Genomic DNA, 27,705 nt, shown 5'->3' with positions numbered 1-27,705 from the left:
CACACACACGGTTTAAAAGCCAGGAAAAATATGTCAGTAAGTTGGCTAGAGGTGACCTGGCTTCATGCCTAGGACAATTGTGGTAGCACAAGTTAAAGTTGCAGAGATTCCCTCATCTCAGTTGAGAGAACACATTGGTTCTTTTGCCTACTGGCAAAACTGCTGTCATGGCTCATGATTCAAATTATGACTCTGAAGAAGTTACTCCAGCTGAACCAGTAGAATATCAGCCTCAAAAGACACCAAGCCAGGAATCACCTGAAACTGATTAGATTTAGGCACCATCAGAATAGTTGGAACCACCAGATGATAATGTAAGGCCTCCAAGCCCTAGTACCTGGCATATGGAGTGGAGAGCAGAACAAAAATGTTCATTGAGACTCTTTGCCAAGCAAAGGGGTAACTTGATGATTAAAGACAAGTGGCTGCAGGCTGATTTAAGAGGAAGCCATGAGCCATGTTTCTCCATTTGATTTTCTGCTGTGACATGTCATTCCTGTGAACCCTGCTTGCGAAACTCTAGATCTGGACTGGCTGATAAACCTGATTTGCATCTCTAAGCTTTGGACTGGATTTCAACTACTTTTCTGCATAGTCCTATTCAATGGTGGGTTTCAAAAATTGTTCGAACCTACTCTGTGGGTGTGGCCTCCTTTGTGGGAGTGGCTTGCTGCCCATGTGACCGGATGGGAGTGGCTTGCTGCCCATGTGACTGGATATGAAGATGCCAACGACACTTGTCAGAACCACCTTAAATTACCTCACACATAGCACTGGCATGCATAAGAATATGATGTAAACTTGTTTTTTAAAAGGCATCTTTGGTTTGCGTTAAAACAACTTCAACACACGCAATGTTCTGATTGCACCACAAACACAGTAGTCATCCTTACCTTTCACAGAGGCACTGAGTTTTATAAATATGAGCATGATAATGTAGAATAATCATATCCAAGGACCAGTGGTGGGCTTCAAAAAAATTTGGAACCTCTTCTGTAGGTGTGGCCTGCTTTCCGGGTCCACTGGTAGAACCTCTTCTAACCGGTTCGGTAGATTTGACGAACCAGTTCTACCAAATAGGTGCGAACTGGTAGGAACCCACCTCTGGTCCTATTAAAAGTGAAACCACTCAAAATCACTCTGGCAAGCTATTTTTCCCCCCAAGGTAGTTTGTTGATTTACATTTCTTTTCTTATCTGCTATTACATGATGAGCCTTGAGTAAATTGTTTTCCCTCACTTAGTAACTGTGAGTGTGAATGTAAGGCCTAAAACAGGACAACTGTTGAGCAGAAATAATACCAAGGACTCAGGGACAGCTGCCATCTTTATGTTTATCTTGCTTAAGGATGGTTAACTTTTGTTTCTTTTGTAAAAGTAATTTCTTATATCTTTCTTTGTGAAAATGTTCACATAAGGATAAGGATCACATGCTGCTTTTTTTAAACAGCAGCCAATTAAATAATAGTTCTCTACTTAACTAGAATCAGGACTGGAATTTTGGCCACTAAGCAATATACCGTATTTTTCGGAGTATAAAAGAGGCTGAAAATCTGGGTGCATCTTATACACTGAATACAGCATTTTTTTGCCTCCCGAAACCCCACCCCTTCACCAAAATGGCTGTGCATAGCCTTTAGGAGGCTTATAGAGTGCTCCTGGGGGCTGGGGAGGGCAGAAATGAGCAAAACATGGGCTGTTTTGTTGCTCAATTTCGCCCCCAGGCCCCCGGGAGCACTCTATAAGGCTCCTAAAGGCTAAGCATGTCCTTTTTTTTGACAAAAAACGGGCCCGTTTTCACGAAAAAGATTGCAGAGTGCAAAACCTTTTTTTTTAAATTTGCCTCTTCAAAATCTTGGTGCATCTTATACTCCAGTACTTCTTATACTCCGAAAAATAGGGTAGTCATTAAGCAAGTAATCAGGTGACCCGCTCCAATTTTATGGCCATTTTTACCACAGTCTTTAAGCAAATCATGTGGTCCTTAAGGAAATTCAGCTTTCCCAATTGACTTTGCTTATCAGAAGCTGGTGGGAAGGTTTCAAATTGCAGTAATGTGACCATAAAACTCTGCAAACATTGTCAGTTCAGGCCAGTTGCCAAGCACCTGAATTGTAAACATGTGGCCTCAGGGTTGGTGTGATGATTGTATTATCGAGGATCAGTGGTAAGTCATTTTTCTGAAGCCACCATAATTCCAAACCATCATTAAATAGCTATAAGTCAAGGGCTACATGTAATACCTATTGGTCTATTTAATTAAACTCAAGTCTCTAATCATGGTGTCTACAGAGGCATGTCTATATTGTTTTCTGAGCAACAGAATGGAAGCGGATTACTACTGTTTTCCTTCAGCCTAAAAATCCAGCGTGGTCTTCATCCAAGTAGCAAGCGTGATCAACTCTGCTTATATTTTGTGCAGGGACAAATCATTTCCATGTTTTTGGCAAGAAAATTACATGAATGTGACCATGTCTCACTCAAGCCTTAGTCACCTGTTCTGACCCCCCTCGTCCCACACTAAAGCACGCCGAGCCAAAGATACTTTACAGAATTTATTAACAGACAGACGGGTCCTTGGCAGCAATCCAGCACAGACAAGCCTTGGCAGCAATCCAGCGCAGACAAGCCTTGGCAGCAATCCAGCCTGCCAAGCTAACAGCACAGTTCTCCAACATTAGTTAATGCGTTGACTCCTGCAAAAGGGGCGTGTGCACAAGCATTCCTTTTATAGTCTTGAGAGGAGCCTAATTACCACCAGCTGAGTGCAATTACCTCCTGTAACTGCGCAACTATTCTTTACGCTTATTAGCTCTCAGTGCCGGGCATCCAGGAACAACTCCCTTGGCTCCTCCCCACAGCTGACGTCCGGATCACACTCCCTTGCCTCCTCCCCACTGGTCCAAGGCTCAGGCGTCTCCTGGTGGCCAACCAGCCTCTCTGCGCCCTGCTCAGAGTCGGAACCCTGTCCAGGGTCCTCCACATCCTCCAAAGCCGACTCAGTCCCTCACTGGTCAAGACTAAGTCAAAAGAGATGATTTTACCCTAATCTTTTCATTTATTTACTCTCTTTACTTTGTTTCAGGTTGGAGCTGGTGGTTGAGCCATGGATTGGTGGACTTTGGGTTGCACTTAATCAAGAGTTTGCATCTAGAAAAGAAGACAAAAATGCATCTTTTTGTGCCAACAAGTTTTCTAATCTCTGTATAAGCCGCCAAGCAGAATGCTTGAAAACTGAAGATTCCGGTGTGAAAAATAATCTTTCATCAAAAGAAAATATTAACTCGGAACGTCCTACTGAAAACTCTCAACCTTCACTTTCTTTCTCAGGGTCTCCCCTCTCAAATGCAACTCTTAATATCCCTGCTTTGCCACCAGAATTCCTAGAGGTGCAGTTGGAAGAAAGCTGTGCTGAGGTAGAGTCTCCCATATTAAAGAAGTTTTATAGCCATACACTTCAGAATCTGGAATCTGGAATTTTTTTTAGAACTCATGTTAAACATATAAAAAAAGTGTTTACAATTCTGTCTTTAAAATTATTTTAATTGAGTAGCTGGTAAAACAAATGAGGAAAACATGGATGTTAGCATGGATTCTTCAACAGCCCCTTATCTTCCTCAGACTTAATTGGGTCTTTAATAATTAAGTTTTTTTTCTTGCAACCTCTATAAAGTAAGGACTAGAATTCAGCAAAGTCTGGGTCAGAATGAGAGGTTGTCCTTGGAGTGTGCTGAGATCCTTGTTCTTCCATCCATTAAAAACACTTTGGCCCTTACTACTTTGATTTTAGCATTCTAACATAGGAAGAGGCTTAAAAAACATGGATGTCATTTGAAAATGAGGGTGACACATGTTCCAGCAGGGTGGAAATAAATGTTAATCTTCTCTCTTGAAATTTGTGCGGCCCTAAGAGGGCTTTAGTTGGGGGGATTGTTCATCTCAGTGGTGGGTTTCAAAAATTGTTCGAACCTACTCTGGGTGTGGCCTCCTTTGTGGGAGTGGCTTGCCCATGTGACCGGATGGGAGTGGCTTGCCACCCATGTGACCGGATATGAAGATGCCGACGACACTTGTCAGAACCACCTTAAATTACCTCACACACAGCACTGTCCTGCATAAGAATATGATGTAAACTTGTTTTTTAAAAGGCATCTTTGGTTTGCGTTAAAACAACTTCAACACACGCAATGTTCTGATTGCACCACAAACGCAGTAGTCATCCTTACCTTTCACAGAGGCCCTGAGTTTTATAAATATGAGCATGATAGTGTAGAATAATCATATCCAAGGACCAGTGGTGGGTTTCAAAATTTTTTGGAACCTCTTCTGTAGGTGTGGCCTGCTTTCCTGGTCCACTGGTGGAACCTCTTCTAACCGGTTCGGTAGATTTGACCAACCGGTTCTACCGAATAGGTGCGAACTGGTAGGAACCCACCTCTGGTTCATCTACTGTAAATATCAAACATCTTGTGCAATTATTTCTTGTAGGGAGTCCTTTGAATTAAATTTGTGTCAATTTATTTTCAGAATGCTAGCCTACCTTATATTTCGGAGAACTCCATTTTTCGTGTTCCTATCACCAAGGCCGTTCAACTTACCAGAGACGATGCAATTAAAAAATCATTGTTGATTGAACTGGATATTTCTGTAAGTTGAGGGATGTTTTTAAATTACTTCAGCTGATACTGATAAACATAGAACTGCAATACCTATTTCAATGTGATGTATCCCTGATCAAAGCTTCAGTTAGCCAACTATACTTTCCCTGTACTGGCTTATATTAGATAGTTGGCATTCAGTGTTCACTGGGCAACTAAATACTTAAGTGATGTAGTGTTTCCTCACTAGTGTGTATGCATGTAAAAGAAGTATTCTAAAATCCTTTCTGATAGTTCTATAAATTATGGAATTTGATAATTGTTTCATATTAGTTGGGTAATAAGTAAAACAAAATGATGAAGTTTAGAAATTAAAATAACAACAAGCAAGCAGGCTAGAAGGAGCTGGACCTCAGTATAGGACTTCTCTGAACTAGGTTGATATTAGAGGATCTAATTAATCTTCTCTTGGTGTAGGTGGGGAAATGGAGAAGCAAGCTGGGAAAAGATAAGGGAAACCGTATAAAGGTAAAAAAAAGGGCTAGTCAGAAAATGCCTCTTCACGCTGACATGAAATGTGTTGGCTAAGGCTTCACTGTTGATAGATTTATTTTGTAGGAAAGGTAAACAGGACAGGAACAACAGAAATGTAATGCCTAATTTGGAAAATCCAATAAAAAGAGTTAGAATCAGTAAATATTCCAGATGTGGAATCTGCAGCTGAAAGGGGGGGGGGAGTTTAGAGACGCTAGCCTGGAATTGCTGGCGGGGAGGAAATGACAAGAGAGCAGATCACCCACATCTTGGAGTGCTTATCTAGAGATGTTCTGTAGTAGGTGCAGTTAGTTTGGTGACATTTTTGTAAACAGGTAAAATAACAATAAACTACTTCTCTGATAAACTCTCAATGCCATTCTGGTTGATTGATCCTTCAACCCATCTGTGATTATGTTACAGGAAACACACAGAAAAAATTAAGGATAAATATTTTGGAAGATAATCTTTGGAGAAGGCATTAACGAGTCAACAGTGCTAGCTCTCTTATTTAAGGTTAATAGAGACTTTATGGTAGAAAATATTTTAAATGATAGGAAAAATTCGTTTTTGTTTAAGAAAAGTTTGATAATAAAACTATAACTTTGGCTTCTGTATGTACAGCAAATCAGGATCAGTTGAGATTTATGCAAAGAATAATAAAAATTTTAAATAAATGTGGGTGGAGAATTTGCTTCTAAATGGTTATATGAATATTGGTGCAGGTGCATCAGATGGCAGAATAAGTTAGAATAATAGAAGCCAATTTTTAGAGTTTAAGAGATAGAGGAGCTTGCAAAATCATCTCTATGGTTATTAGTGCGCTGGGGGAATAACAGATACAGATATTTAAGAGAACTAAGTATTTGAGCTATATAAGAAGCATGGATTTAAAAAGAAACCTTGTTGGACACATTTATTGATTATTGATTCATTAAATTTATATAGTCTCCCTTCTCAATTTTACATGACTCTAGGCAGCTTACAATAAAACAAGTAAAAAACAAAATATGCAATATATACAATATTTGTGAGATTGGTGTCGATTCTAAGGTTAAATCTGACACGAAGCATGACCAGATGAGTTAGTTCTATTTTAGGATAAGGTTATAATTAACAGAATCTTTTAAGTCTGAAGATACTTCTCTTGCTCTGCCCATACCCAAACTATTTATAGCCTGAAAACAAGGGAGGGTCTCTTGAGCTTTTTGCCCCATCCACATTCCTGCTTTGGGGTAAGTTGCCTTTTATCTGAGTCCCATCTTGCTGTCCAAAATCCGAAGGTCATTCTCATATTCACTTACACAGATCAGGTAGGATGGGTAAAAACAATTAGGGAGAAATGATCCCATAAGTAACATGTTACATCTTATGTTACTTGGATTATTCCTAGATTATTCCTAGATTTAGAGCCGAGGTGGCGCAGTGGTTAGAGTGCAGCACTGCAGGCTACTTCAGCTGACTGCAGTTCTGCAGTTCGGCTGTTCAAATCTCACCGGCTCAAGGTTGACTCAGCCTTCCATCCTTCCGAGGTGGGTAAAATGAGGACCCGGATTGTTGGGGGCAATATGCTGACTCTGTAAACTGCTTAGAGAGGGCTGAAAGCCCTATGAAGCGGTATATAAGTCTAACTGCTATTGCTATTGCTATAGATTTGCTAGAACTTAAATTTTGAAGGAACACTGGTTCTTTGAAAATTTTTGTTGTTGTTGTTGTTTGTATTGTGCTATTCCAGTAATAATGATAACTATCTCAGGTCCTTGAGAAGGACTCAATAAATTAATAAAAATGACAAATCTAGTGTAAATATATGGCTGACAGTGCAACCAACCATAATAATAATAATAATTTGAATACAGGAAACAACATTTAACTACCAGCCGGGAGATGCCTTTAATATAATTTGTCCCAATAATGCGTTGGAGGTGGATGAACTTCTTGATATTTTGGGACTCTTGGGAAAAAAAGATCATTTTGTTTGCATAAGAGTTAAGGAAGGCACTAAAAAAAGAGGTAAGTTGTATGTCACTATTACATGGCATATGATACGACCGTTTGAGAAGCAATGTGATCTCATGAGTTAAGTTCTTATTTTTGTCTGGAGATGGTGTCTTTTAATGTCTTTTAATTTCTTGATTTCTGTAATTAAAATAAACTTCACACATATTTTATGCTTTTTTTTTGGTTTACAACAAAGCATGCTTTTTCTATCACCTCCCATAGACCGATTCGATCACATAGGTTAGGTCTCCTCCGGATTCCATCTGCCAGCCAATGTCGGCTGGCGACTCCCCGGAGGAGAGCCTTCTCTGTTGCAGCTCCAGCCCCCTGGAACAATCTCCCCATGGAGATCCGGACCCTTACTACCCTCCTGGCCTTCCGCAAAGCTGTTAAGTCCTGGCTGCTCCAGCAGGCTGGGGGGCCCTCGATATATCCAACCCCCCAGAGATTGTGATTGTTGTATATTTTAATGTTGTTTGTGTATTATTCCCCCCTCCCTTGTTTTATTGTAAGCCGCCCGGAGTCCTTCGGGAGTGGGCGGCATACAAATCAATTAAACTATAAACTAAACTAATGCCATCAGCAGATTTCTAGAGATTGTGGTTTGGGGTTCCCCCCCCCCCAAATGGTTGTGTGAATCATTGCATTATATTTGCTCCATTAGGTTTATTTGTACCTTAGTCCTATGTTCATATACTCCTATGTATAAAGTGTTATCCAAATTATAGATTTATTCCCTATTACATAGGCTTGGATTTATAAAATTAATCTTATTATTTTTTTAATTTATCTGGATCCTTTAGGATCTCTTTGTCAAACTCCTTATTCTGAATAAATGTAGGTTCAATGTAAACTTTTATCAAAAAAAAATCATCTCAGAAGTCAGATCAAAATTGCCTTGCTCCAGTATAAATGGGGGGGGGGCATAGAAACACCCTTGTGACAAGGTCAGTTTATCTCTGATTCATAAGAAGTTGTCCCTTTATCCTGCCATTGCTGAATAAAAGAAACATAATTCTTTCATAGCTGAAATCTGGGCTCTGTTTTGGGGTCTATACTAAATTACTGTTCTGCATCTCAGTATCGGTCAAATAGTTAATCCATAAAGAAAATTATCTCAATCTCCTTCCTCAACTTGATGCCATTGAATTATTTTGCAATTTTGACACTCAGAATTCCTCGATGGCTAGAATTTGGGAGAATTCTATCACAGCAATGGTGGGACATTCCAAGTTGGGGAATATCTTTCCAGCAATTTATTTCCCAAGGACATTCTAAGATCCCTTCTGAAAAGAAGCATTCTTAGGACCTTCTTTTATCCAACTGTAATACAAATGGATTTCCACTCAAACTATCTGCAATTGATCTTGTTAAGTTTGAACATTTATGCCAAGAACACTTTTTCATATGGGACATGAGGAAGTGTTTCAGGGCGGGGTTTCTGTTCACCACTCCAGGATTGTCCTCTTAAGCATTTTGGGCTTGCCAGTTACGAGCATGCTCACTGCAGTCCTCAGAATATATGGGCAAATTATATCCCAGGGTTGCTTTATACCATGTTTCCCTGAAAAGAAGACCCAACTAGATAATTAGCTTTAGCCTGGTTTTTCAGGATGTCATAATATAAACCTGTTCTGACCCCCTCCTCCGTCCAGTAACGAAAGCCGAGACAAGCTCAAATGGAATGTCCTTTAATAACAAGACCAGAATCTCAGTGGCTGAAAGCCAAACAAACAACCAGATAAGGACTTTGGCAGCAACTCAGACAAACCTTGGCAGCAATCCAGCCTGCCAAGTTAGTTTCTCTTTAGTTAAAGCGTTGACTTCTGCAAGAAGGGCGTGGCACAAGCAGTCTTTTTTATAGTCTGGAGAGGAGCCTAATGACTACCAGCTGAGCATAATTACCTCCTGTAATTGCGTAATTGTTCCTGACGCCTAGTAGCTCTTCAATGGCGTGCATCCAGGAACAACTCACTGCTGGCTTCTGGATCACTCTCCCTTGTCTCCTCCCTACTGGTCCAAGGCTCAGGCGCCACCTGGTGGTCAACCAGTCTCTCTGCGCCCTGCTCGGAGTCAGAACCTGTCCAGGGTCCTCCACATCCTCCAGGGCCGACTCATAGGGCCCCTCGCTGTCGGAGTCTGGTGGCAGCTCCAACGGCTCCTGCTGGGCCACAACATAAACCCTACCCCAAAATAAGTCCGAATTAAGATCGTCAGCCAGAAGGATGCATTTAGAACCGTATCTTCCTGGAAATAAGACCTAACCAGAAAATAAGCCCTAATGTTTCTCTTGGAGAAAATTTTTTAAAATAAAACCTGGTCTTATTTTCGGGGAAACATAGGTAGTACCTGAACCAAAGGAGGTGGGATGCTTTTTGGATTTCTTTCCAATTTAGAAGACAAAGCTTTTTCTATATGGTCACTGCTTTCTGTTATTCTTTTAAAATAGGAGCAGCATTGCCACCGTATATACCAGATAACAGTACTGTTAAATTTATGTTTACATGGTGTTTGGAAATCAGAGCAGTTCCCAAAAAGGTATTTTTGACATTTATTTTTTCATACAGTCCTTAACTGTAATTCTTGGTACACAGCAAGATTCACTTTGAGTCTACACCAGTGGTATAGTCAACCTGGTCCCTACCGCCCACTAGTGGGTGTTCCAGCTTTCATGGTGGGCGGTAGGGGTTTGCTGTAACTCTGCTTTATAAATTTTATAAAGTAAAGTTACTTCCCTACTTTATAAATCACCATTACTGTGGAACCGGTGGGCGGTTAGAAAATTTTACTACTAACAGAGATACAAAAGTGGGCGGTAGGTATAAAAAGGTTGACTACCCCTGGTCTAGACCAAATGCCATTTTAGTATGTCTCTCATGTTGGAATTGTACTGTCTGCTACTTCAAATTAAATGTCTTCGACAACTGATGTGTTGTTTACTTAACCGTCTAGCCAAGCGGATACTGGGTACTTGAGAGACCGCCTACTGCCAATCACCTCCACTCGACCAATTAGATCCCATAGATTAGGCCTCCTCCGAGTTCCATCAGCCGGTCAGTGTCGACTGGCAACCACGCGGAGGAGAGCCTTCTCGGTGGCAGCTCCGACCCTATGGAACGAACTCCCCGTGGAGATTCGTACCCTCACCACCCTCCAGACCTTCCGCATAGCCCTTAAAACCTGGCTGTCCCGACAGGCCTGGGGCTAAAGACCTCAACCCCACCCGAATTGTATGAATGTTGTGCTTTTAACGATGTATTGTCTTATGTGTTTAATCTGGTTTGTCCTCCCTTCCCTCTGAGCTGTGAGCCGCCCTGAGTCCCCCCAGGGAAAAGGGCGGCATACAAATAAAGCATCTATACCTATACTGCCTGATGTTGAGAAAATGCATCATCATTCTTTCTCTTTTTCTTACCTTTGATGGGCAATACATTAAATGTCTAAACCAGTGTTTCTCAACCTTGGCGACTTTAAGTCCTGTGGAAAAACCAAATGTATAGATAGCTATGCTGGCTGGGGGATTCTGGAAGTTGAAGTCCACAGGACTTAAAGTCGCCAAGGTTAAGAAACACTGGTCTAAACAGTTGCCTATACTAAGTGAAATAATTTTATACCGCTTCAGAATCCGGAAAAACTTCTATGAATATTTACTGAAGGCTTGTCTCTTATTTGCAATGAATAAAATCACTATTGTGGGGAGCTTATAGTAATAATTATCGACATGTTTGAATAAGGCTGTTCATGTGTGTGCATATAATATTATTTTTTCAATTAAATAAGCCGAGTCTGAATACCTAGTGTTCAAATTGTATGTTTGCAGATGAACGTATTGGGTTATTTATTTATTTTTCAATATAATCCACTAGATGTCATCATCTAACAATCTATGCAGAGTTCTATTTACTGGCAGTGTTTCTCAACTTTGTTTGCATTTTATATCTTTATAAAAGCACAATGCATATTATATTGTTGCATTTTTCATTTATTTTTATGCAGTTCTGTAGTTTTAACGTAATTTGTTGCTGTTAAACACTGCTTCAAACACAATTCATATCGGCTTGCTTTTGGTTTGAGGATCTGCTTATTGTGACTAACTGTGAAATTGAGTAGGATTTTTAAAGTGTAGGTTGTTCACTCATGCTCAATTCTGAATGGTTTCTTTGTTTGTTTATTAGGCATTTCTGCGCTCTTTGGTAAACTACACCACTGACGTTAGTGAAAAAAGAAGACTTCAAGAATTGTGTAGCAAGCAAGGATCCTCGGATTATAACTCTTTTATAAGGGATCCCATTGTTACTTTATTGGATTTGCTCAGGGTTTTCCCAACTTGCAAGCCCCCGCTTAGTCTTTTGATTGGTGAGTCGTTTTATGGGATGTTTCAACTCAGTGGTGGGTTTCAAAAATTGTTCTATGGGTGTGGCCTCCTTTGTGGGAGTGGCTTGCCGCCCATGTGATCGGATGGGAGTGGCTTGCTGCCCATGTGACTGGATATGAAGATGCCGACGACACTTGTCAGAACCACCTTAAATTACCTCACACACAGCACCGGCATGCATAAGAATATGATGTAAACTTGTTTTTTAAAAGGCATCTTTGGTTTGCGTTAAAACAACTTCAACACACGCCATGTTCTGATGGCACCACAAACGCAGTAGTCATCCTTACCTTTCACAGAGGCACTGAGTTTTAGAAATATGAGCATGATAGTGTAGAATAATCATATCTAAGGACCAGTGGTGGGTTTCAAAAAAATTTGGAACCTCTTCTGTAGGTGTGGCCTGCTTTCCGGGTCCATTGGTGGAACCTCTTCTAACCGGTTCAGTAGATTTGATGAATCGGTTCTACCGAATAGGTGCGAACTGGTAGGAACCCACCTCTGTTTCAACTAGAGAAAACAATATATTAAGATTTATGTATATAGAAGTTGATATGTTGCCCACTTTCCAAAAAAGCTTAGCTAAATTACCATAATACGTTTTACACTATGACTTGTCTTGCTGCAGTGAGGTGCGGTGAGGTTTATGGCTGGTGAGGCACTGACACGGGCTTCAAATTTTTTTAGACTTGTGGACTTCAACCTCCCAGAATTCCACAGCCAGGCATGCTCAGTTCCGATTTAAAGCGACAGCATTTGTTTTTCTCCTTTGCGAAAAAGTTTTCCTTCATTCTTTTTCTTCTCCCTCCCCCTCATTCCTCCCTCTTTCCCTCCCTCCCCCCTCTCTCAAACAGACACACGCACACAGAGAAGTTGGATCCCTCTCTCACTCACTCGCTCTCAAACAAACACAAACACGGAAGTTGGATTGGATATATTTTCCAATGGCTTGAAAGCAGCTCCTCTGCCATACCCTGCCCCCCACCCATTTCCCTGCTGCCTTCCGATCCGAGCCTTTGATTGCAGGTGGAGCCACGTTGCCTTTTCAAATTTGTAATCAGTGAAGCTGGGCTTATATACTTTTATCTAGGTGTGTGTCTGTGTGTGTGTGTGTGTGTGTGTGTAAAGGCAACGTAGCTCTGCATGCAATCAAACTACACTTGGGGAGGGATCTACACTTGAGGATGAAGTTTGAATTCCTCCCCCTCCCTCCGACCCACACGTACACGTACCTTTTCCAGCTGTTTCAGAGAGGATTTCAACTCTGCTCTTGCCTGCCATCATGAAAAGAAAAGAAAATGTAAAAGGAAAAAGGCGAGAGCTGAGGTCAGGCTGAGCTAGTTGCTGCCAGAGTCACCGTGTGGATGACTCTGCTTAACTGTCTAAAAAAGCCTCTAAAAAAACGCCCTTTGCAGGAGGAGGCAGGAGAACGAGGTGCCTCATTACGTCAGGAATTTTTCAGCTTTTAACCCTTGCTTAACTTTGCTCGAGTGATCATAAAGTCAGACTAGATGAGGCACCTCATTCTCTCGCCTCCTCCTGTAGAGGGCACTTTTTTAGAGGCTTTTTTAAACAGTTAAGCACTAAGCAGAGTCATCCACGGTGACTCTGGCAGCAACTAGCTCAGCCTTTTTCTTTTTACATTTTTTTTTCTTTTCATGATGACAGTGGTGAGGCTCTGCCTCCCCTGACTGCACGTCCCTGTCTTGCTGTATGAGTTACATATTCCATATTAAGTTGTACATGTGGAACAATAACTAAGTTATGGGCTATGAATTAGAAAGTCTGTGTTTCAGTCTTGTTTCTGTCGTAAATTTAGTGAGTGAATTAGGCCAATTCCTGTCTTAAGTCTCACCCTATATTCATTTTGTAATGTATATTTATTGATTGACTTAAAGGTTTTTATAGACCACCTGCATTCATAGCGGATTACAATCAAAACAGAGAATAACAAAACTAATAATCTAATTAATAGCCTTTCTACTTCAGCACTCAGAAAAATAAGGTCTTCTGCCTTTTGAAAGGCAAGATGTTAAGAGAAGTTCTCATGCTCAGAGTCTTATTAGCAGTCATACAAAAGTGCATTGATGGGCTCCACACAGTTCACACACATGGGAATCTTCAGCATACCCTTCTGAACGGGGCAACTGAGTGGTTTCATGCAGCTATTAAACAATATGGAAGGGAGGACCAAGCACCTTAATGGAATAATTATAGGCATAACTATTATTTCCTCACACATATTCTTAGCTGGAATTGCCATTTACTTATTTTGGAACCACCAGTTCTACCAAATCCCAACACTTTTAGATAGTCCAGAATTTAGTTGGCAAATATGTAAGCTGACAACTCAAGAATATCTTGAATTGCTTTGTTAATGATATAGAATGCTGCCAAAAGATTTAAAGAGATCAGAAATGCTGCACTCTCTTGAAACAGGTCTTGAGAAAAATAATCCACCATTGTAACAAAACCATTTCTATGCTGACTGTAAATGATCCAGATAAACCTTTTGCTTTAGAGCCATCCCTCTGTAACCAGATACCTTATTACCAGAGATGTCTGCAGGACATTGTATTTTTGCAGTACAAATTCTCTCCTTTCATACATACATATTCATGGTTATGAGACATATAGAAAAGAAGTTTACAGCACACACGGTTTTCCCCTTGACGACTGTTCTACAGACTCTCTGCCCACCATAGAATATTCAATATCGGCCAGTAATTGTTCCAATGGCTGAATCAAGTAGTACCTATTGAGGAGGGTATATATCACTGCTTCTTTCATAGTGTTGACACCACCTCTCTCTTAACACAAATTAACCATCTCCCCAATCCAGCAACCGAAAGACTGCCTTTGTGTCAGTATAAATCAAGCTTAAAGATGAAGTTAAATATGGTGGTAGTATGTGTTATTGAACTATATAAGAATGTTTATAAAAATTGAAATGCTGGAGATGTGATTCTCTCGACGCTACATATTTTCATATATGGTGGACTTGCAAAAAGGTTAAGGCATTTTGGATAAAAATATGGTGGATTATGCAAAATGTTCTTTAAAAAAGGATAAAGTTTATTACTCCTCAGTTATTTTTGTTAGGTATAATTACTGATTGTACAGCTGCAGAGATTAATTTGATTTTGCACTTAATAACGGCAGCAAGATTGTTGGTGGCGCAGTACTGGAAGAAAGAAGAATTGCCTACAATTCAAGAATGGACATTGAAACTCACAAATTTAGCCGAGATGGCTAAAATATCTGCATATCTTAAGGATCACTCAAACGAGAGATATAAACGAGACTGGAAAAAATGGATTGATTATATACAAAATAAATATGGGACTAAGAAATTCCAGATAGCTTATGATTAAGATCAGGAATGATATAAATTGTTTAAAGTTAACTTAGCAAGGAGGAGCTAAGTTCAATTTAAAGATGTTATCAATTTTCTATTCTTTTTTTCAAATATATTTTAGACTGTTTTTGTTAAAGATTTGTACCGTGTATGGGTTCTGGGAAGTCGGGGGAGGGAAGGCTGGGGGGGGGGGGGGAAGGGGGGAGGGAGGGATGTATAGTAGGCTTGACGAGGGGTGTTAGATTTTAAAGCAATATGATTGCACATGTATACTGTCTTCTCTTATTTTTTCTTTAAAACTAAGATATGTTAAGTATATTGATATGGAAGCATAAATAACATCAACATAGAATGGAGTTTGCTCAGAAGTTGAAATACACCAAGTGAATGAGAGGAAGAGAGGGAAACAGAGGAGAGAAGAAAGATAGGAAGAGAGGGATAGGAGAGAGGGTAAGGGGGGAAGATGAGGATAAGGAGGAGTGGAATGAAGAGAGAGGAGAAGGAGAAAGGAAGGAGAAGTAGAGTAGAAAAGGATGATGGAGGGAAGAAAGGAGGTAGGAGAGGTAAAAGAAAGAGGTGTATGGAGAGCAGCTAATAATGGGTTTTTATCTTTCTGGGTGTTGATGACAAGAGGAACTGATGTAATTACTACTTAATACAATAGGATATTGGCTATGTAATAGTATACATGTGATTATATGTTATGAAAATGGAAAATAAAAGGTTTTAAATTTAAAAAAATGAAATCAGAATACAATCTACATAATACTTTAAGTTTTATTTAAATACATAATTACTATACAATTCCATTGTTTTGTTTTTGTAAATAGATAAGAGTGGATTCAAGGCTAAGCCTTTATGCTCACAGGTTTCTTCTTTTTCAGAACATCTTCCAAAGTTGCAAGCCAGACCCTATTCAGCTGCAAGGTAATGTAATTAAATTTTAATTGTGAATTGAAAGTGTTTTCCATTTGTTTAAATGGATCCAAACCTTTTATGGTTGGAGAACTTAGCTGAGACGTTAAATTGAAATCTTTGGAAGTGTACCAGCTTAGCAATTGAAGACTGGTGGTCATTCACATATTATACTTCATTAGATTTCTCGTGGTTTGTTTCTCAGCACTAGTAATAGCAGAATGAAAAGGCATCTTTTGCTAAGCATTATCTCTGTTCTGGAAGTTCCTGTTTGGTTTGTCGTGGCTCATTTGTCCAGGGAAACCACTGTTTCAAAGTGATTCAAGTTGAAGCCAGTTCTCAAGCCTTTGAACTACAAAGCTGTTGGCCTGTAGCAGCACCTTCACGGTGTGTGTTTGTGATTCCTCAGCCATCTTTCTGCAAGGTTAATCATTGGAATTCTGACAAATCATGCGGAGAAACTGAACAGTATAATCAGAGAGCTTTTGGGAATTGTCTTTTATATTAACTGTCGTAACTGGCCACATGCTTTCAGCCTCAGATTCCTATCTGGAGTATTGGACAATAGTAATACCTTATGATCATTCTGAGAATAAAAAGGGGCTGGTAGAAGCACCCAGCAGCATGGCTGTCCAGAATAACCCTTGCTTTTGACAGAATGCTTTATTATTATTCAATAGAACATTTGGTTTTTTTCCTTTGACTATTTCATTGCAGTTCGACTTTGTTTCATCCTGGAAAGATGCATTTCATCTTTAATATTCTGGAGTTTCCATCCCACCTAGGTGAGCTGCGAAGAGGGGTCTGTACAGGTTGGCTAGCTGATCTTGTTGCCCCCGTCCTTCAGGTGAATCAGAAGAGCACAGAACTCTTCTCTCCACAGGTATCGACATTTGATAAAAGCTTATGTTTTGAATCTGAGAAAATAATTCCTTCCTGTCAGGACCTCTCCATTAGATAATTAGGAAAGAAGACCACGAGGCTCCATGTGTAGAAATCAAGTGTACTTTTACTAATTATAAATGATTAAAGGCATAGCGTAGCGAAGTCTGATTATTTAGGCGCGAAAGCGATTGATATATAGAATAGCCCATTCCCCACCCCTTGGCATCACAGTTACAGTCCAATCATAATTCTCTCAAGTGTCAGGTGTGAGATAACTTCAAAAGGCATCACGAAGATGGAATGTCGGTGCCATTAGTCCTGACGGGAATCTCCCACGCATGCGTAGTCCGACAGGCAGCTGAACTCCAGAACCTTCCTCCAGCACAATGAGTAACCCCTCCCAAATACCATGCCCTCCCTCCCCGTTTCATGGCAGCCGAAGCAACAGCAAAGCAGAGGCTGACACTTCCATTCTTAGTACAGTGGTTTGTGGATTGGTAGTAGCAGCTATAAAAAATATAATTTAGGGTCCTATGTAAAGATATGATTCTACTAGCAGACCTGGTTCTGAAAATGGAAAACTTCCACTCCTGAGGACCAGAATGTTGGAATTATTCTGGAGGAAGTTTGGATTGATTTCTAAGGTGGGAGAATGAGGGTGGGTGAAAATAGAAGCCAAATCATAAAACATTGACTGTAGCAATTAATTGTAGCAACTATATTGGATCATCATTTTATGATTAGTGTACACTTCTTTGGGATTGATGATGAGAAATGTATTATAGTTGTAAAATTACAATTTTTTATATTATAATTTAAAAGATAATTTGTACATGTAATGAAGTACTATTGGTATGTGACACCAGAAGTACTTAGAACTATGTTGGAAATGTAGAAAATTTGAAGAGTTATTTTATCATGCTTGGTGGACTTGTAAAAAAAAGCTAGAAACTTTGAGGTTTAAATAAAGAATGTTAAAGATTAATATTCAACTGAAACCAGAATCTTTCTTACTGAGATTAATGAACAGATATGTAGAAAAAAACCTATGGAAGATTATTTTTGTACCTGGCATCCACAGTGAGATTGTTATTTGAACAAAGATGAACATAAAATACCCACAATGGAGGAATAATTGATAAAGGTGACAGAATTTCCAGAGATGGAAAAATTGACTTAGTTGATTAGGGAAAACAATGTTTAGATTTGTCAGTGACTAGAAATTAATTGTGGATGTTTTTGCTGAAAATGGGGAAAAATGAATTTGTGATTCATGGGTTTGAAGTGTAGGAAGAGCCTTGATATAATCTTAGTGTCAGGCCTGACACTTAGAGAGAGGATAAAATAGAATTTATTTTTATAATTTATGCTGTACAGAAGATTGACTGCCAATCCTTTATATCATTTTTCTTTTTTCTTTCACTACTTTCTTATTTACTAACCACTTTTGTGGTTGACTCTCTTGTCTTTAAAAGTTTACTGTTTTTACTTTACAAAAAAATGTTTAATAAAAATCAAGTAAAATAAAGCATTATAATAATTCTGTTGAAGAGTACATAAATAATCTAAAAATTTCAGAATTCATTTGAAGGAAGCAAACCACTTCTAGTGACAAGAATCAACTTGCATCCATTTGAAGTGCTTTATGGCCAAAAGAGAAATTGCAGTCATTTAAAAAACAAATTATTTCATGACATTAATTATTTGCTAAAGAAACTGCAGGGGTCTTTGCAGCTATATGAGAAATGCTTAACAATGACACAAGCCTTTCATTTATTACATTAATAGAAACTATGTTTTAATAGAAGTGAGGCCTGTGACTTTCACTGTTCTTTTGTCTGTGACCTTCTTAACAATCTATCAAGATTGTTCTGTTCAAAATGTAGAAGCAACTGTCACACCATGCTGTGGGAAAAAGTCTCAAAGACAAACATGTCACTTGGTAAACCAATTTCTGTTATTAGAAATTGAGTTTCTGTCATCCTATTTCACTTCCTTTCAATGGAAATCATTAATTATTTCATAGTTTACTCATTCCTGTGTTTCCTTATTTTTTTTATATTTTTTTTAAGTGAGTAATTTAGCAATCATGCCTAATCACTGGAGGAGAGGAGTATTGGTTTGTACATTTTCTTCAGTTTCATCTTAATATCCTATCCTCCGCGAGCTGCGCTGGCTACCTGTCGATCTCCGGGTGCGCTTCAAGGTGCTACTTACCACCCATAAAGCCCTTCATGGTAGTGGATCTGGATACTTGAGAGACCGCCTTCTGCCAATTACCTCCTCGCGACCCATTAGATCTCATAGATTAGGCCTCCTCCGAGTTCCATCTGCCAGTCAGTGTCGACTGGCAACTACGCGGAGGAGAGCCTTCTCGGTAGTAGCTCCGACCCTTTGGAACGATCTCCCCGTGGAGATTCGTACCCTCACCACCCTCCAGACCTTCCGCACAGCCCTTAAAACCTGGCTATCCCGTCAGGCCTGGGGTTAAAGAATGTAACTCACCCCCACCCGAATGGTATGAATGTTGTGCTTTATTTTTAATTATGTATTGCTTTTATGTACTATTGTTTGTATCCCCCTCCCCATGAGTTGTGAGCCGCCCTGAGTCCCCTCAGGGAAAAGGGCGGCCTATAAATAAATTTTCAAATACTCAAAATTTTCAAATATGTTTTCATTGCATTTTAGATCAACATAACTTCTCGCCCATCCAATGTTTTTCACCTGCCAGACAACCCCTCTGTCCCTTTCATTATGGTTGGTCCAGGAACCGGAATTGCACCATTTATTGGCTTTCTTCAGCATAGGCAAGTCTTTTAAATATATCAGTCTGTCACCAACAACCTATCTTCTAGCTTCTGTTGATGAGTGGCTACACCAGGGGTAGTCAACCTTTTTATACCTACCGCCCACTTTTGTATCTCTGTTAGTAGTAAAGCTTTCTAACCACCCACCGGTTCCACAGTAATGGTGATTTTATGAAAACCTAATGAAAATGTTTTTAAATAATTCTATGAATTTTTTTAAAAAAAGTCAATTAAATTAAAAGAAAGGAAAGTGCTTCAGCATCGGACAAAACCCCTACTGCCCATCATGAAAGCTGGAACGCCCACTAGTGGGCGGTAGGGACCAGGTTGACTACCACTGGGCTACACTATGAAAACTTTTACCTGAACAATCATGAACAATCAGATTCTGATTGTGTGCCATGGAAATAAGACAAGTGATTTTTTAAAGTTGTCGTCGTTTTTTAAAAAAATAGCAATAGCAGTTAGACTTATATACCGCTTCATAGGGCTTTCAGCCCTCTCTAAGCGGTTTACAGAGTCAGCATATCGCCCCCACAGTCTGGGTCCTCATTTCACCCACCTCGGAAGGATGGAAGGCTGAAGTCAACCTTGAGCCGGTGAGATTTGTACCGCCGAACTGCAGATAGCAGTCAGCTGAAGTGGCCTGCAGTACTGCACTCTAACCACTGCGCCACTTCGGCTCTTATCCCCCATGCCACTATTAGTAAAGGAAAAGAGTTTTTTTTTGGGGGGGGGGCTTGCTTTTTTTCCTCTCTCTCACTACAATAGCTGTTTTTATTATAGCAACTCAGCTTTCTTTTTTAACATAGTCTTTTATGCTAACCTAATATATTAATATTGTGCTATTTACTCTAATTTATAAGAAGTAACATAAATTAATAATTAACATGGCAGTGTTTTTAAATGTTAATGAAATTATATTTTTTTAAAGTCTATAAAAATATATGCAGTCTCATTCCAGGCTTCTCATGTGATAATGAATGGTGAAGAGGAGGCCAATCTGAATTAAACGCTACTATTCCCAGTTAATCATATCTGCGATAATGTCTGTTTTTCCCTCCCTCTTCACTTCAGTTTTCCCAGACGTTGCCTTTCAAATATGAATTTCGGTCTGACCTTGTTTAACTTTTGAGATAAGCCAGGATGGGCTAGATGCTAATTAACCAAAATAGAACCCCGGTATCTTATTTCCAATTCATCTTGGCTTAATAAATTGCAACCATACTAAATGAAATCTTAAAACTACATGTTTGCATACATTGTTATTTCAGGATACATTTATGCAAATTAGGGAATAAAAGCTTCATATTAGTTTTCTTCCCTGTGATAAATACGTTATGATCATAAATACACTGACTAAAATGCTTGGAAAGTTGCTTGCCTTGGTTTCAACCAACTGCATTTCAGTATATCAGAGTTTTTTTAATTAGTTGTTGCGAGCTGCAGCTTTTTAAACTTCACATCAGTTGGTGCGTAAAGATGATAACTGTCAAAGCTGAGCTGTAGATGTGCAGGACATCCTAAGTTCAATATTTGACCCTTTTTTTCATTCCGAAAACATTGCAATTTACTCATGTAATTAACATGAATTTACCACAATCAGACTTTACGCTTTATTTTGTAATAGAGGGAAGGATAATAAGGACAGTTTTCTAGAAAAGTAACTGTATGTGGAGCATGAAATTGAATGGTTGCTATGCCTTTTCTTTTAAAAACCTGAATCGTAAATTTGTGGAATAACTTTAATTGAGGTAGCCGGGCTCTGCCCTGGAAAATGGAGATGCAACCGATTGGCTCTAATTACTGTTTATAATGCAAGTCAGTGTTTAACAAGCTGCTGGGACTAATTTGTTCCATATTATTGAAATAGCCAATGCACATGTATATGCAGCTATGAAATGAGTAAAATGTTGATTTTGTTACAACAGAAAGCATTTCAGGGTTATAAGGCCATTCTGGTCCAATAATAGACTGAATGAATATCAAGTAGGAGAACTAGGACCTATGTTAATCTACAAGAAATATGTCTAAATGTCCTTCCTATTTACTTGAAACACTACAGCATTGTGTTTAATTGACTTAATGTATTTCTATTATTGTAAATACATCTGAATGTAGATACTTAGCTGTTCTGACCTCCTCCTCCATCCAGTAACGAAAGCCAAGACAAGCTTAACTAGAATGTACTTCAATACCAAGACCAAAATCTCGGTGGCTGAAAGCCAAGCAAACAAACAGATAAGGACCTTGGCAGCAACTCAGACAAACCTTGGCAGCAATCCAGCCTGCCAAGTTAGTTACAACAGTTCTCTTTAGTCAATGCGTTGACTTCTGCAAGAGGGGTGTGTGCACAAGCAGTCTTTTTTATAGTCTGGAGAGGATCCTAATGACCACCAGCTGAGCGCAATTACCTCCTGTAATTGCATAATTGTTCCTGATGCCTAGTAGCTCTTCGATGGCATGCATCCAGGAACAACTCACTGCTGGCTTCTGGATCACTCTCCCTTGTCTCCTCCCCACTGGTCCAAGGCTCAGGCGCCACCTGGTGGCCAACCAGTCTCTCTGCGCCCTGCTCGGAACCCTGTCCAGGTCCTCCAGAGCCGACTCATAGGGCCCCTCGCTGTCGGAGTCTGGTGGCAGCTCCAACGGCTCCTGCTGGGCCACAACACTTAGCTATACCTGTTCCTCAGGTTTCAGCAATCAGCCATAAAGTATTGTCTAGATAGATAAAGGTTTGTGAGGAAATCTCAAATATACAGTACATGAAGGAGCCTTAATAATATTTCTAAGCTAGAAGAGTTATTAAAGGAAGAATGGGGGAGGGGGATCCAAGAGAAAAAATAGACACTTAACTATATTTTAAAAGTTGCAAGATGGTAACAGTTGCAAGGAAATGCTACATCGTACTGATCTGAAAGGATACCCAAACTCCTGAAACTCTCATATTCATTTTTTTTAAATATTCTGAGGCTGTAAATCGCTACATTAAATAGTATATGTTTATTTAAAATTGCAGAAAGGTTTTGTGTTTAATTTTATATCAGGTAGAGCTTGTGAGCCGTGGTAACACAGTGGTTAGAATATAGTACTGCAGGCTACTTCTGCTGACTGCTGACTGCCAGCAGTTTAGCAGTTCAATTCTCATCAGACTCAAGGTTGACTCAGCCTTCCATCCCTTCGAGGTCAGTAAAATGAGGACCTAGATTGTTGGGGGGCCATATGCTGACTTTGTAAACTGTTTTAGAGAGGGCTATAAAGCACTGTGAAGCAGTATATAACAGTGCTATTACTATTAGGTTAGCTTTTCTTCATTTAGAGATTAGTTTAGTTTAGTTTAGTTTAGTTTTATTGATCTTGTATGCCGCCCACTCCCGAAGGACTCCGGGGGGCTTACAATAAAATAAGGGAAGGGGATAATACACAAAACAACATATTAAAATACACAACAGTCACAATTTCTGAGGGACTGGATATTTTGAAAGCCCCCCCCCCCCTCTGCCTGCTGGAGCAGCCAGGACTTAATGGCTTTGCGGAAGGCCAGGAGGGTAGTAAGGGTCCGGATCTCCACGGGGAGATTGTTCCAGAGGGCTGGAGCTGCGACAGAGAAGGCTCTCCCCCGGGGAGTCGCCAGCCGACATTGGCTGGCAGATGGAATCTGGAGAAGACCTAACCTGTGTGATCTAATCGGTCTATGGGAGGTAATCGGCAGATTCATTGAAACATGCAGTTTGATGAGTCCTTAAACTTTTATGCACAATGATCTTAATTCTAATTAGCACAGATGTATTGGTAAATGGACTGATTGATCAAGAATTTCAATTTGTCCTCGGATTCTAGGTTTAAAGTTTTACTGTAATGTGGATAACTTGCTACCATAATTGAGGGCCTTGTAAGTGTAAAACAGTAATTTCATTGCAATGGGAGTTTCAGATCCAGAATCCTTCATAATGCTGTGCACATATAATTCTTCGGTACAATTTGCTTTAATTAAGGGGGAAACTAGATATATGTTATTCTTTGTATATAAAAAAAAATATTTTGCTGCAAATATTGCAAATTGTAGGTTTATAATCTATTTCTCCTTCAGGAACTAATAATAATTCAACTTTTCTGATAGAAGCTATGCATAATACATTTTATAACTGTATTATTTTTAATTGGCTGTTTTATTTAGGCAGAAGTTCAGAGAAAAGCACCCAGATTATATGTTTGGAGAGACGTGGTTGTTTTTTGGCTGCCGCCATAAAGCCAGAGATTACTTGTTCCAGTAAGTTTTTCTTCTGCTCCTTGTTAGTATTTTAACATTTAGTAGTTGTCCATTGGAACCGTATTTTCTTCATTCCGAATGCGTGTGGTGAATTTTAAACTATCCTTTTCTTATTTTCTTTTCTTTTTTCTTTCCTTCTTTGTAAGCCGCTCAGAATCCTTCAGGATTGGGCGGCATATAAATTTAATAAATAATAATAAATAATAATTCCAGCCTCTTCCTTGGTTTTCTCTTTCAGAGATGAGCTCAGGTTCTTTCTTGAAAATGGCGTGTTAACTTACCTGATCGTTTGCTTCTCAAGAGATGTTCCAGCTGTGGCAGAAACTGCCTCTGCTAAGTATGTTCAAGATAACCTCCGGCTTTATTGTAAAGAGATTAGTAGGATTTTGCTGCAGGAGAAAGGATATTTTTATGTATGTGGGTGAGTAATGCTGAATTTTTATAAGCGCTGGATATGCAAGAATGTGTTAAAACAGTTTGCTGCTGTAAGCTTAGCATGTACAAACACAAACGTTCAGGCCTTCATCACTGGCGATACAAAAAATGAGAGCAAAATAATAAAACCCCAAAATCAATGAGAAATCCAGGTGTTTTTGTGGTTATGACTTTTTTAAAAAAACAAGGAAATCCTGGAGGCATTTTTCATTACTGCTCTCAGTGGGAAGATGACAGGATAACAATAAAAGTTGCTTTTAAAAGACTGAACAAAAATGAATTGGAAAGAAGGGCACATATTTCTAGGTTAACCTTGTTGAGTCAAAATAATAGAGAAATCAGGTTACAAGTTAAGGCAAGCAAGGGGATAGGATGCAAACAGAAAGGCAAGATTAAAGGGCCCCAAATAGGCTAAAAACACCAGTTACAGAAATCTGTCTCTCTTGTCTCAAACTGATATATAGGCACTGAGTAAGCAGCAATATACTTGTTCGCTTATTTATGGAAGAAAATGATCCAAAGTTCTATATTTGTGTATGGTAAAAGTATGTGAACCTTTAGTAACTGCTGTGCCTGCCTTAGGGCAGCAATAACTGCAACTAAATGTTTTTGAGAAATGTTGATTAGTCCTTCATATCAGCTTATACAGTTTATAAGCATGCATATGTACTCAGTACGCCGCATTGAGGCAGTAATTGCTGCAAAAGGGAACCAAACCAAGTACTGAGTACATATGCATGCTTATACTTTTCAGAGGTCCGATATTGTTTTATGTACAATCCTTGTTTTATTGATTGCATGTAATATTCTAATTTTCTGAGATGGTGGATTTGGGGTTTTCATGAGCTGTAAGCCATAAACATCACAATTTTGACAAATCATGGCTTGAACTATCTTGCTTTGCATGTAATGAGTCTTATCTCATATATTAGTTTCACCTTTTAAGTTGCATTACTGAAATAAATGAACTTTTGCACGATATTCTAATTTTTCGAGTTTCACCAGTAAGTGTTTACTGACCAGATGCCCTTCCTGACACCTATGTGGAGTTCGCAGCAAATATTTTCTCTTTATGCCCAAAGAGAGAAATATCTGCTGTTACCTAGAATCAAACTCTCAATCTCCTGATTATGAGGCAAGAGCTCCACCTCTGTTAAAATCCATTTATTTAAGTCAATTATAATTGTTTTCCCTCTTTGTTTTTTATTTTAAGAGATGCAAAAAATATGGCTAAAGATGTGAATGACACTCTGATGGAAGTCTTCACCACTGAGAGAGGAGTTGATAAATTGGATGCATTGAAAATACTGGCTACATTAAGAGAAGAAAAAAGATACTTGCAGGATATCTGGGCCTGAACATTAACTTTTTGAATTCATTTGACCAATGTAAACAGCAATCTTTTACATGCTTACTTCTGTCTGTAATTTTCTCTCAATTATTATTTGAACTGTTTTTCTAGGGAAATAATAAAGAGAAATACATCATTACCAAGGCATTTGTCACAGTACAAGTGGCTTTAAATAAATGGTGCTACTTATTTCCATCAAGATGGTGTTTTATTTTTCTCTGAAGTTGATCGATGTAACTTTGCCTTAAGTTTGAAAATATGGCATAGATGTTACTTACACATTTTCTTCAGCTATTAACAGACGGAGGGTTTTTAAAACAAAAACTATTGTATGCTATTTACAATATATAGAGTGTAAGAGATATTATTCATTCAATAAGTCTAAACGTTCTGCTTTTGAAGAAAAAACTACAATGGATAATTACAGAAAAAAGTACTTTTTAATATGTACTTATTTATAACTTATTTAAAAATACAGCTGGAACATTTATATTAATTGAATGATTTTTACTAAATGTACATCTAAACCAGAGATTGCCTTGGCTCCAGCCTTTTATTTTGGCAGTGCCCTCTTTTGGGAACAGAGGGAATAAATTTTGGGTTGACATGGTATAAAGCAAATAATTTTCATGAAAATGAGCCCAATCCTGAACAGAATCAGCTACCACTTAATACAGGACCTAATGCCCAGTTCTTGCCCAAATGTTTTATGAACAGTGTTTTGATATGAAGGAGAAAAAGCTATATTAAATTTCCTTCTCATCTAAATATGATCAATGAAATGGGCATGATTTAGTGTTGAAAAAATATATGAATATTTGAAACATTTTTCTTAATTTCACTTACAAAGCCCAGGTTTCTTAATTAGTGGCTGTAGGCATAGGGGTAATTGTTAGGAATATAATCTAACGGTTGGGTTGGCAATATATAAATCATGCAACAATGCTGTACCTGTTTCTTTAAATCATGCTATAAATGTGATTGGTTGCTGTTTCCTCAATCGGCCATAAGATGGAGCCAGAATCACTGTTAGCTGCTGATCTGATCTGAGTGTTTGGAAGCTGGCTGTTAGAAGTGCCGTATAGTGATCAGCGTGAGCTATTGTAAGTTTTGCAACTGCAAACTTTGTGTACCGGACTGTTTGTATGATTATGGACTATATTATTTGGATTATCCCTTAACTGAAAGACGTTGGTGACTGACTGGACTCTGATACCTGTATTTCCAGCAAAGTAAGTCTATTGAAACTGCAGTGTCTCTGTATGCTGGTTTGTGTGTTCTCCAACACCATTCTCACAACGCTTCTCTGAACGCACGCACTCTCCCAACGGGGAGCTTACCTAACACTAACACTAAGTACATTTTGCACAATACAGAACCCTTGCTTAGAGTCAGGTTTTCACTGCCTTTGTGTGTTGCATGAACCTAGCCTGCTTGGCTAGCTGACCATTCGAGGTATTATGGAAACCAGGAAAAGGAACCACTTTGGTAATCAGGTAAAGCATGTTGTGTGAATAGTCTTTCATTGAATTTAGCTTTTAAGAGAAATAATGCACAAATAATTTCACATTTCATTTTACTTTTTATTTTAAAAGGTGACTGCTTCTTACTTCAAAAGTGATTTAAAAGTCATTCATTTTTCTACTGTAGTTCGGAATGATAGCCCCACAGTGACTGATCAAAACCCTTGGGTTAAGCTGCAAAATGAGAACTGGGTTGATTTGAATAAATTTAATGTTCTCCAAATATTCTGAAGTGTGATTGAATCAAACCTAGTGTTAGATAATATGCAAACTCTTACTGTTTTCAGTAAAATAAATTAAACTCTTAAGACAGTCTTTAAAAGCTTATAACTATTTTGGCTCTGTGTTGTCATGTGATGATCACATGCTTCAGTATGAACCTCTCAGAGAGGTGAGCTTTAATGCCTGCAGAAGAAGCTTTTTGCTAAACATGCAAAGCAGTTTCAAAATCTTGCATTCTTTTTTTACCACTAAGGTTATTTTAAACAGAAGCAAGAAGAGACGATATTAAAGGAAGAGCTTCATTGCCGATACTCGGTTTAGGAGTTTTTAAAGATCTTAAACTGCAAATATGATGGCTGAGCATTAAAATCTACTAGCCCTTAATATAGGTTATAGATGCTGATGGCTGTGCATATTTCCAGAAGTAATAAG

At 38.9% G+C, this 27,705-nt stretch overlaps 1 protein-coding gene across 2 annotated transcripts in view; it reads left to right on the top strand.

The window, feature by feature from the left end:
* The window catches only part of MTRR (5-methyltetrahydrofolate-homocysteine methyltransferase reductase), a 34,102-nt gene extending 8,375 nt beyond the window's left edge, over window positions 1–25,727 (top strand). For both annotated transcript variants that reach the window (XM_087721910.1, XM_087721909.1), the window contains exons 5-15: window positions 3,085–3,415; window positions 4,527–4,646; window positions 6,991–7,144; window positions 9,582–9,670; window positions 11,308–11,488; window positions 15,750–15,792; window positions 16,498–16,663; window positions 19,354–19,476; window positions 23,654–23,742; window positions 23,981–24,163; window positions 25,391–25,727. In XM_087721910.1, the coding sequence (XP_087578036.1) occupies window positions 3,085–3,415; window positions 4,527–4,646; window positions 6,991–7,144; window positions 9,582–9,670; window positions 11,308–11,488; window positions 15,750–15,792; window positions 16,498–16,663; window positions 19,354–19,476; window positions 23,654–23,742; window positions 23,981–24,163; window positions 25,391–25,535 (1,624 nt within the window). In that variant the 3' untranslated portion in view covers window positions 25,536–25,727. The remainder of the gene's footprint in view (window positions 1–3,084; window positions 3,416–4,526; window positions 4,647–6,990; window positions 7,145–9,581; window positions 9,671–11,307; window positions 11,489–15,749; window positions 15,793–16,497; window positions 16,664–19,353; window positions 19,477–23,653; window positions 23,743–23,980; window positions 24,164–25,390) is intronic.
* Window positions 25,728–27,705: the final 1,978 nt, after the last annotated feature.

Source organism: Thamnophis sirtalis, unplaced genomic scaffold, assembly GCF_051295495.1.
Source record: "Thamnophis sirtalis isolate CommonGarterSnake01/CBP01778 unplaced genomic scaffold, rThaSir2_p1.2 scaffold_8, whole genome shotgun sequence".
NCBI lineage: Eukaryota > Metazoa > Chordata > Lepidosauria > Squamata > Natricidae > Thamnophis > Thamnophis sirtalis.
The sequence above is the reverse complement of the archived record's forward strand: the minus strand, read 5'-3'. Positions and strand labels throughout refer to the sequence as shown.